This window comes from Quercus lobata, chromosome 2 (assembly GCF_001633185.2).
Source record: "Quercus lobata isolate SW786 chromosome 2, ValleyOak3.0 Primary Assembly, whole genome shotgun sequence".
Classification (NCBI taxonomy): domain Eukaryota; kingdom Viridiplantae; phylum Streptophyta; class Magnoliopsida; order Fagales; family Fagaceae; genus Quercus; species Quercus lobata.
This window is the reverse complement of record NC_044905.1, coordinates 93,506,019-93,516,310: the sequence shown is the minus strand read 5'-3', so window position 1 is coordinate 93,516,310 and position 10,292 is coordinate 93,506,019. Positions and strand designations below refer to the sequence as shown.

General features: G+C 32.8%; 1 protein-coding gene across 1 annotated transcript; it reads right to left on the bottom strand.

The window, feature by feature from the left end:
• Nucleotides 1-839: 839 nt before the first annotated feature.
• On the bottom strand, nt 840-3,179 carry LOC115977270. The gene is made up of 4 exons (XM_031099034.1): nt 2,944-3,179; nt 1,868-1,938; nt 1,370-1,763; nt 840-1,272 (listed from the first exon to the last, which is right to left on the bottom strand). Exons 1-4 carry the CDS (start codon nt 3,070-3,072, stop codon nt 1,078-1,080), a joined length of 789 nt encoding a protein of 262 aa, XP_030954894.1. The 5' UTR covers nt 3,073-3,179; the 3' UTR covers nt 840-1,077.
• Nucleotides 3,180-10,292: the final 7,113 nt, after the last annotated feature.

Below are 10,292 nucleotides of genomic sequence, written 5' to 3'. Positions count from 1 at the left end.
CAATTTCCAATCGCTTAACAGTAAAGTAACATAAAAGTGGTAGTTCCCTACGTAAGCTGAAAACAACGTTACTAGGAGTAGCCAAAGAATAAGAAGAAGCAACATTATTACTCCTTTTGTTTCCACCAAGAAAACAAACATTCATCTGCTGAGTGGCCATTGCTTTCCTCCCTTTCAAACCAACAACTAACAATATGTATTAACAATTACTTTATACAATGCTACTAGTATCCTCCAGAAATAGTTGGAAATGTAACAGCCCAAAAAAAAAAAAATGTGGCAGTTCCTACCCAAGCCCAAATTAATCATCTTTGTTTCTTGGGGAGGTAAGAGATTATTTTGTCACAGCCATAATTGGCAGAGGGGTATTATGTTTTAGATAGAATAAAAAAGAAATGCCCCAGTCAACACAAAATTATAGTGCTATTTTAACAGCAAGGGAGAGAACATTCATGTTTCATGATCATGATTACGGAGGTTAAACAGAGGGTGTAGACATTGTTTCAACATAAATGGATAAAACTTTTTCTAATATGTTACTACTTAAGTTTCACAATTAAATTCATTCATATGACTTGAATTTAATTGTTGTTAGGTGAAGAAAACATCTTTCCTAATACATTAGCCAATGTAGTCACATCGTAAATTTAATTAAGAACCTACAATACAACACCTAAGAAAGAAACTGTCTAAGTTTCACGTCATATTATTTGTTGTGACATGGATGTTGAGACTTGAGACCATCTGCAAATACACAGAGCCCACCCTCTCAGAATGAATAGAGTTGCAAGCTCCTTTTAGAAGCCACATGCATTCATAAACTAATTGGAGGAAAAGAATCATAAAAGAGATGTTCAAAGATAGTTAAACACCTATTCGATTCCTGATCATCAATTCCATTGTTTCATCTATATGTTCAATATATATAAAACTATTTCGACTTTACACTGGAGGGAAGAACCCCAACAAAACTACAAAAGAAAAATGAAGATTTGAAGTACACAACAAGATATGGCAACATTTTTTTTTTTACCCCCAAGAAAGTATAGGATCTTCAATTGCAATTGAAGAAACATCTCAAACTCTTAAAGCCACCTGATCTTGCCATGAAATCTTCCGTTTTCCTGCTCGATTTGACCCACTTCCGACATTCCTACAAATTGATATCTTCATATCATTGAGTTGCTCATCACTTCCACCTCTAAGTAAACTTTTCTTTGACTCCTCTGTTCTCAATGGCTCACAATCAGCCTGTATTTCCTCTTCCTCTGTCTACAGTAAAACAAAATCAACAGAAGCCATTAGCTCACAGAAATAGCTAATGCTATATCTTAAAGCTCATCATTCACAATGGTTGCTAAATATTTACCGAAATCTGGTTCAAGTCGAAAACTGGAGTACTGTTCCGCTTAGCGGCATCTTTTCCACTATAGATCCTTTCCTTCTGGTTCAGGTCAAATTTTGGTGCAGAAGTTGGTAAAGCGGCTTCCTTTCCATTGAAAGCCCTAACCTTCTGGTTTAAGTCAAAAATTGAAGCAGGTTTCCTCAAGGTGGCTTCTCCTCCATTGTAAATCCTTTCCTTTCGGTTTAAATCAGAAACTAGAACTGGGTGGCGCAATGCCACTTCTTTTTTACTGTATTTCTTTCCCTTTGTAGCACCATTATTTCGTGTATCAAACTTCTGTGGTTGCACAAAATCTTGCTTTGGCTGTGGTTTTGGAGATTGGTTTGTAATCAAGTATTTGTATCGTTTCCTCAAAAATCTGAAATTAAAGAGATAATAAAATGTGGCCCCAGTTATTACCTTCTTGGATAAATGATTGTACATTATCCCAATTTACCAAATTTAAAAAGGCACAATTCATACCGGACTTCCGTTGAGAGAGTCAATTTTTTCTGTTTCATCATCTGCAGTTTATTCTTCATGGCTTCCGTTTCCTGAAATATGCTTCAATATTATAAATATCCCCATATCTGGCTATCTCAAGATAAAAGCCATACATAATTCACAGTAGCCAAGAGCTCATAAACCCAACAAGACATATCTAATCAAGTTAGCAAGAGGAAAACACAAACAGATGTAGGGGCAAAAAAAAATTCCAAGGAAAACCCAAAGGCAATTTTCTCAGAAACTACAAAGAAAAACCTACAAATTAAAGTTGAACCTTCTATACTATAAAAGAATTTTACGGGAATCTAAAGCATATAATCAATGTAAAAGGACTGCCAATTAACAAATACAATAACCAGAAGATAGAATCTTTCCCTCCCCTCAGCCAAAACTCATTCATCAAAAATAAAAAAGAACAAAAAGTCAGCAACAACAACAGCAAAGGTGCCAAGCAAGGGAATAACAGATTGAACTCACATGAGTACTAAATACTAAAAACAAAAACCTCCCCTTTGATCAGTTAGGATGATGGGAAAAATTGGAATACAAAGAAGATAGCAATCTGAACACCCAAGAAAAGAAAATTGTATTAGGAATGTTGATGGGTGCTCATTATATTTGAAAAAAACCAGACATACCAACAGGAAAAATGTTATATAAAACTTCAATTCCACTTCTTCTTTATCAAATTTTCTTAGCAATTAAACAGAGGATAGGGTAAGAAAATCAAGCAAATAAAATTTTGAAACCAATAGTTTTAACACACAAAAAAAGAAATCAATTTTTTTGGCTTTGCTTAGTCAAGATCTTTTGCTTCCTGGAATCAAAAGTTTAAAACTACAAAATCAAAAATAAGATCCAAAATATTAATTTTCTCTTTCATGCACTCGATTTTCTAAGCAACCAAACACCATAAAAAAGCCAAATCAAAGAGAACCATAAAACCAGAAGAAAAAGAAAACACTAAACCTCCAGAATATCAAACAAAACATCAGATCTGTTGAAACCACAAAAGAAATTACAAATCCCTGGAAACCCACAAAAGAACTTACCTTCTGTAGCTCTTCAAAGTCCAGTAAGAGACTCTGATGCCTCAACCTGGTTCTTGGGTCCTCACCCACAACATATGGAGAAGACTCCTTTGCAACAACCCCTTTCATCTTCATCTTCATCTTCTTCATCAGATCAACCGAAAAGCCAAGAACCAAAAACTAAAGAGAGAGAAAACAGAGAGGGAGAGAGAAACACAGAGAGATGATGGGTAATGAAAAAAAAGAAAGAGGAAGAGAGAGAGAGAGAGAGAGAGAGAGAGAGAGATAGGTGATAAAGAATGAAACTTTGAAAGAGAGAAAGAAAGAGAGAAGGAGAGGAAGAAAGATAAGAGAGAAAGAAGCAAGAAAGACAAATATGAAAGAGAAAGATATAGATAGAAGGGAAGTGGTGAGAAGGTTCTTGCTTTCCCTGTTTTCTCTGTGAAAACTCTGACCTAGACAAAGAAACCCAAAAAAGCCCACATAACTCGGTGAAAAATAATGTTCTTTTGAGAGACAGTGATGAAGATGGGGATTTTTTGGGGGGTTGCAGAAGGGTATTGTTGGCAACATGGTTTTTTTTTTTTTTTTTTTTAAATGAAAGAGAGTGAGTATGTGAGGTGGGTTTGGTTGGAGGACATTTGAAGACATCTAAATCTATCTTCTCTTTCTTTTCTTTCCCATTCTTTCTTTCTTTCTTTTTTGTTTTTCTTCTACATAAATTTTGGTCCAGCTGGGCCATTGAAGAGAGAGAGAAGAGAGAGAGAGTTGGGTGGTGTGGACTCTTCCTTTGTTTTTTGATAGGGAGGTGAGGGTGCGTGGATTTTCCATGTTTCTTCTTTCTTTGTATGTGTTGTTGGCCTGTGTGTTAGACAGAGAGAGGTAGAGATAAGAGTCTTTTAGAGAGAGAAAGTTGAGGACTTGGCTGAAAAAAAGCAGAGAGAGTTAAATGGGTATGAATGATAGCCTGTTACTGATATATGTATCTGATGTGTGCTGTTGCAGTTGCTCTTTTGTTTTTTTGGTACTACCCCCTATTTTTAGGCTTTGGGTTTGGTTTTGTGATGGTGGTGTTTTTTCTCAATGGGTTCCTCTTTTCCTTTTCACATTATTATAATTATACCAGGTCAATGAATGTGAATTTACTTTTGTACCCCTTGTTTTTGGTCTTGCTTTGATGTCAAGGATGCTGTCTGTCTCTTTTCTGTTTTTACACCCAATAAGCTTTTCCAGCACTCAGCAGATAAAAGTAAGAACAATACCCAATTTCTGGTTCCAGCCAAAAACTTATACAAAGTTGTCCTTTGCATAATTAAATTCACTGAATAGTTTGGGATTGGGAAAGGGTATCCCTTTGACATTTACAATTTCTCTTTCTAGGGGGTAAACTAATTAAGTTTTGTGTCACTGTTCCTATTGAATAGAAAGGTTTCCCATATCTACACCTAACTTCTGGACTTTGTGTGACACCACTCTACCTGCCTAACCACTAGTAATAATAGATGATGGAAAAAGCTTTTCATAGCCTCTTGGTGCATTGTTGTTGGGGCCAACTAAAGCTCAAAGATTCTACCAGATTTTACAAAGTTCACATCCTTTCAACCAAAAATAGTCATTTACACCCAAAAGAAATCAGGAACCATTTCCATTTTACATGAAGTAGTTGTCTTGTGCCACTGCCATAGTGGTAAACACTGTGAATACCCACCATGGTAGGAGCTTTATTATAGGTATGTAAAATATATAATGTCACAGAACCTTGGAAGGAGCCTCCATAGAAGCTGAGAAGGTGAAAGAGAAGAAAAAAAAAAAACTGATGGGTCTCTTAATTTACGTAACAATGTTGTGGGTGTCCACTCCTTAGTCCTTGATCCTTGCCCTCACTATGATTCTTAGAGAGAAAGGACTTGTGTGTTTGGCTGTATTTCTAAGTTATTTTTCATTTGCTAGAAGGTACAGACGTGCGTTGTGTGACGTGGACATGTGAGTGTGATACAGAAGATAGGTGGTAACTGGTAATTAACAGTATTCGTCTTTTTCCGTTAGGGAGAGCATGGAAGATGATACGCGTGCTTAAATCATACACTATTATTTGTTTGGTTGGGGTGAAAGGAGGAGAGAAAAGAAAATGAGGTTTCACTCGGGTCACCATTTTTTTTCCTACCAAATTGAGGAGAAAAGAGAAAAGAAAAAAAAAATGAATACACGAATATTTTGATTTTTCTAATTTTTCATCTCCCAACCAAATAAAGCGCCGAGTTTAACATGGAAAAAGAAAAAAGAAAGAAATAGACACATGAATAGGGTGTCCAGTGTAACACCGTCCTAGAACACAACATGACTTTTTTGTGGTTTAGTGTTGAGTATAAATGAGTTCAATGTCATAGGCGAAATGACTTGCTTTGACACGATTAATAAATTTGTCGGTTCATGTAAGTCACAATCAATCCAAAATATCGTAATTCATATAAATAAATATCATTTTATCTAACATAAATTTAAATTTTAAACATAAAATTAAGTAATTAAAATAACTTTAATGGTTAAATTGCTAAATTCTTAATTGAAAATCCAAAGTTCTTAAGGCGATTTGCCCATAACTATTTATTTAAAAAAAAAAATCTTTTCATTTTATTTTTAGGTTATGTGTTTCTAAATTTGAGTGGAACTTAATTGGGTTGTAATAAGAAAATTTTGAAATGCTATTAGTACTTCAATTGATGCTGTTATAAAAAATAATTTGTAAATAATTATTATAACTATGTGTTGACTAAGTGTATGTTTGGATAGTGCGTTTCACGTTACGTCCGTGTTTTTTTTTTTTTTTTTTTTTTTTTTTTTTTTTTTCAGCCGCATATTGTTGACTTTTCAACCATGAACAGTGACTTATGTACTGTTCGTGGACCCCACAAACTCCACTTTTTATCAACTTTTTCATTAAAAATGGGTCCCACGGTACTATTTACATATTTAAAAATTATTTTGCTACAGTGTTTTTAGTTTTAAGTTTTCAGTTTCAGCAAAATAAGTTCTATCCAAACAGACCCTAAATATAAAATATGTTAATAATTCTGGGTTATTTTTTAAAATGACAGAAATGGGTTAGGTCTATGTTCATCCAACACATGTTAATTAAATGAGTTGAAATAAGTTGTTTTGTGTTGAGCCGCTTAATAGACAGATTATGTTAGGGTTGAAGTTGAGGAGTTTTGACACAGTAATCAACTGGGTTGAGTAAGTATTGAGCCACATATATTTGAAATACTTACCTCGATACAACACAAATATGATGGCTCTTAACATGAATTGCCACCCCTACTCATGACAAATCAATTGATGGGGCATAAAAGGTAATACCTTTTTTTAGTAGATAAAATGTAACACTTAACCTGGACACGATATTTTTATTCATTATACACTTATTATCATTGCCAAATAGAAAGAAAAAAAAAGTAAATAATAATAACGGTTGGGCACTCCATTATAAGCTTCATTAATTGTAATCTTGTCATTTTTTTTTTTCAAAGTAACTGAAGTTTAAAAAAGAAAAATGAGGACATATGTTATATTGCAACTAGTGGAATTTAAATGGAACAATTTTAGTGGGATAAAAAAAAATTTATTTTGTTAGATGTGTTTAAGAATAAAACCTCATTCACTTTTGAGTGTTCCACTTTATGCTCTATTAATCGTAGTCTACTATACGTCTTTTTTATTTCTTATAAAGTAATCAAAGTTTAATGAAATAAAACCAAATATGTCATATTGTAGTTGATAGAGTACAAAGTGGAGCAGAAAATTTTAATTTTGTGTTTATTATAGTAGCGTTGATATTATGTTAATATAATTATGAGTAATTACTCAATACTCAAGGAGTAAAAAAAATTCTTAATAAAGTAACCAAATTTAAAAATGAGAAAAAAAAAATTAAACACACAACATATTGCAAAAAAAAAAAAAAAAAAGACTTAAAAGTATGAGAAATAGTGTTGGAGAATTTTGGATAAATTGTGGATAAAAAATTATTGATCCGCTAGATCATTTGAAAATTCTCAAACACTACTGGAGGCACCGCAAGCATTAATTCTTAAATGAGCAAGGTCAAGTATGAGAAATGGTATTAATGTTTAATTATGACTTGTAAGGAAAATTTTAAGGAAAATGACAAAGCAACTCTCCCCCACAGGCATCATGGAGTACCATCTCCCCACGCTGATGCATTCAACAACGCACTAAACAAGGTGCAATACTATTTGAAACAACCACGGTTTATACCTAAAGGCTAATGATATGTTATTTTATCATTGTATTTAATTGTATTTGCAGTTTTTGCTGCTACTCCAACCATGTAGTGTGTGATCAAATTCAAAATGATTGCAAAGAATGCTTTGTCAATTGTCATGTCGTTTTTTGTAAAGAGAAGTAAAACTCCAAAATGACCATAACTATGTGTTGGAACAAGTCAAGAAAAGTAGCCGTCTGTAAGAGTTGACAACTCCCTCAAGCTAATAAGGACGAAGTATCTTTCATTGGCTAAATTTTCTTTTTCCTAATCAAACACCGCTTATCAAAAGAAGATAATTCGCAACAATGACTTTGAAGAGCAATAGTGTTTGAGAATTTTCAAATGACTGGCTTTAAAAAAAAAATAATAATAATAATCTAAGCCACCTCTTGTTAAGAGAGTTAGGACTACTTAGGACTATAATTATATGAGAATTATGATTTTTTTTTTTCAATTAATTATTTAGTCACACATAGACGTAGTTCCTGAATACATGGATTGAATGCTAGACTTTTCTTTATGAACAAGATGTTGAGCTGCATACAGATTGGCCAACACAGAAGTTTCAACAAACCCATGATGTACAATTTTTTCAGATTTAATTCAATGGTGGATCTTGAGGCTGATAACCGTATGATAGAAGGTATTTAGTATCATTGAGATATATCACTCCACCTGGGAATGGATTTTACCCGGATCCGTTCTCATGTGAAGGAATTGTGATACATAAAATAAAAATTGGTATCGTAGGGGCTAAGTTACTGTCGTTTTCATTTAGTCTTTGGTCTTTTAAAGCCATGGTTAAAGAGAAAAATGAAAATATTGTAATGCAGTTCTGAATGTCATCTGCTAAATTAATGTGGTTTAGAAAATCTTGCTCAATCCTCGATGAACAATTTGAATTTAAATACATGCTTGCTTGCTTGCCTGCTCTATATCTCAAAAGACTTCGAAAAATTGAATGTATAATGCCTTAGGCAGTAGTAAGTTGCAACTGTATTAAAGTTCAGAGAAATGGACCGAGAAAAAAAAGAGAGGATGCTTTGGATTCGAAATATATAGATTAAAAAAAAAAAGAAAAAAGAGTAGAAAAAAACATAAGTACCTTCGTGGACATAGTCATATAAATCTAAACAACAAACCTCCTGTATGCATTGAAATCCGGTTTAGTAGCTAGGGCTTACACCATGAAATTACCACACCCATTACCCATATGAGATTTATAAGATAATATGGTAAAAAAGTTATTTTATATTATTTTTTTAAATATAAAATCCCATCAACTTTTATATTTCACTTAGTGTGGTAATTGCATGGTGCAACAGTCCTTATTCTAAATCCCTCTTGTATTATTGTGTTAACATATTGTTAGAATCTATTGATGGTTGATTCATGCATCGCATTTTGTAAAGTCAACGGTAGATTCAAGATGAGTATAATAAAATTATTGGCTTAGATGAAAGTGAGACCAAACATGTGGATTTTGTTTCTCTTCCTCCGGCTTATAACAAGTGAGGGTGGAGGGAATTTGAATAGGGGTGGCAATTTGTTAGCGGTTGTGTCCCTCTTGCGTCATGGTAAGTTGAGTTGAAAATATATAGCTCAACCCTAACTCAACTCATTTAATAATCATGTCAAAACCTCTCAACTCTAACATAACCCATTTATTAAGAGCATGTTTAGTACACTAAATGAAGATTACATTAAGAATAATAATCTTTATTACTAGAAATAAAAAATATTGTAATGGAATAACTATTATTGTTCATAAGTTTGGTTGTTACATATAAAAAACTTGTAAAATGTGATGTATAAGGAAAAATTATATGTTTGAAAATATATTAATTTTAAGATCTATTATAAGCATTAAGAAATAATTATTACATCTGTTTTAAAGAGAAATATTTATTCTTTAATTTAAAGAAAAGTTGTTCATTTGTAATAACTAATCCATGTAATAAAAATGCAACAAAATGACCGAATTACTATTATACGTAAATAATTATTCAATTACAAGAGCTATTACACCATACCAAACATATCCTAATAAGTGGATTGACACAATATAACTCATTTCAACTCGTTTAATAAAGCGAAAAGAGACTTTTTCTCCATTTGTTTTAGATAAAAGGGATAAAAGACTTTTATGAGTTTCAATGAAGAATTTATTAATATAATCATTATATATCTTTTATTTACTCAATTATAGAATTCAATTTAGGGGTGACAATGCTAAGCCGAAATGAATTAGAGTAATTTTATTAATTGGTGTTTTTTGAGATTCTGTGCAAAGATGATTTTTGGAGCTAGCCCAGAACTCAATGTTGGGACCAAAGGAAAAGTCCAATGGCTATCGGTGTGCATGCTTACTTCGGATCAGCCCAATGCCCAAATCATGCTTGAATAACACTGGACAAGACCTTCAATTTGATTATAATAAGACCATGTACTCATTTTATATTAGCTTGTTGAAATGCCAACAAATATATTTATATTAAAAAAAAAAAAAAAGTATGGATTAATATAAATCTTATATCAAAGCGGTCACCATTAAATGAATTACTTATATTGAAAAGTAAGAATAATGAATTAAAAAAAATTTATAATATAAAATATTAACTAAATAATAAATATCATTTAAATCATATTTAATATATAAAAGAGTTCATTTAAGATATTAGTGTTCACTTTTAGGCTTTTAGCCTCCAATTGTATTGAGTTGGCCTAAGTAAAAATATCCAAAGGAGTGTAATAAAGAGGACTCAGGCTGTGTTTGTTTCAGGTGAAAATAAAAGTTGGAAAATATTTTACACCGTTATGTGTGTTTGAGAGCACATGTAAAACTCGGTCAAAGGGAAAATCAAATCCTTTGACTGTAAAATGAGAGCCCTTCAAGTGTAAAATATATTACACGTTAGAATTACCTTCAAACCTCATTTTACGGACTAAAAACAGAGAGAGAGAGAGAGAGAGAGAGAGAGAGAGAGAGAGAGAGAGAGAGAGAGAGAGAGAGAGAGAGAGAGAATAGCAGTAAGGTTGGTCTAGTCTTCGATCCACCCAAACCCATCGTTGATTAGATCATGTC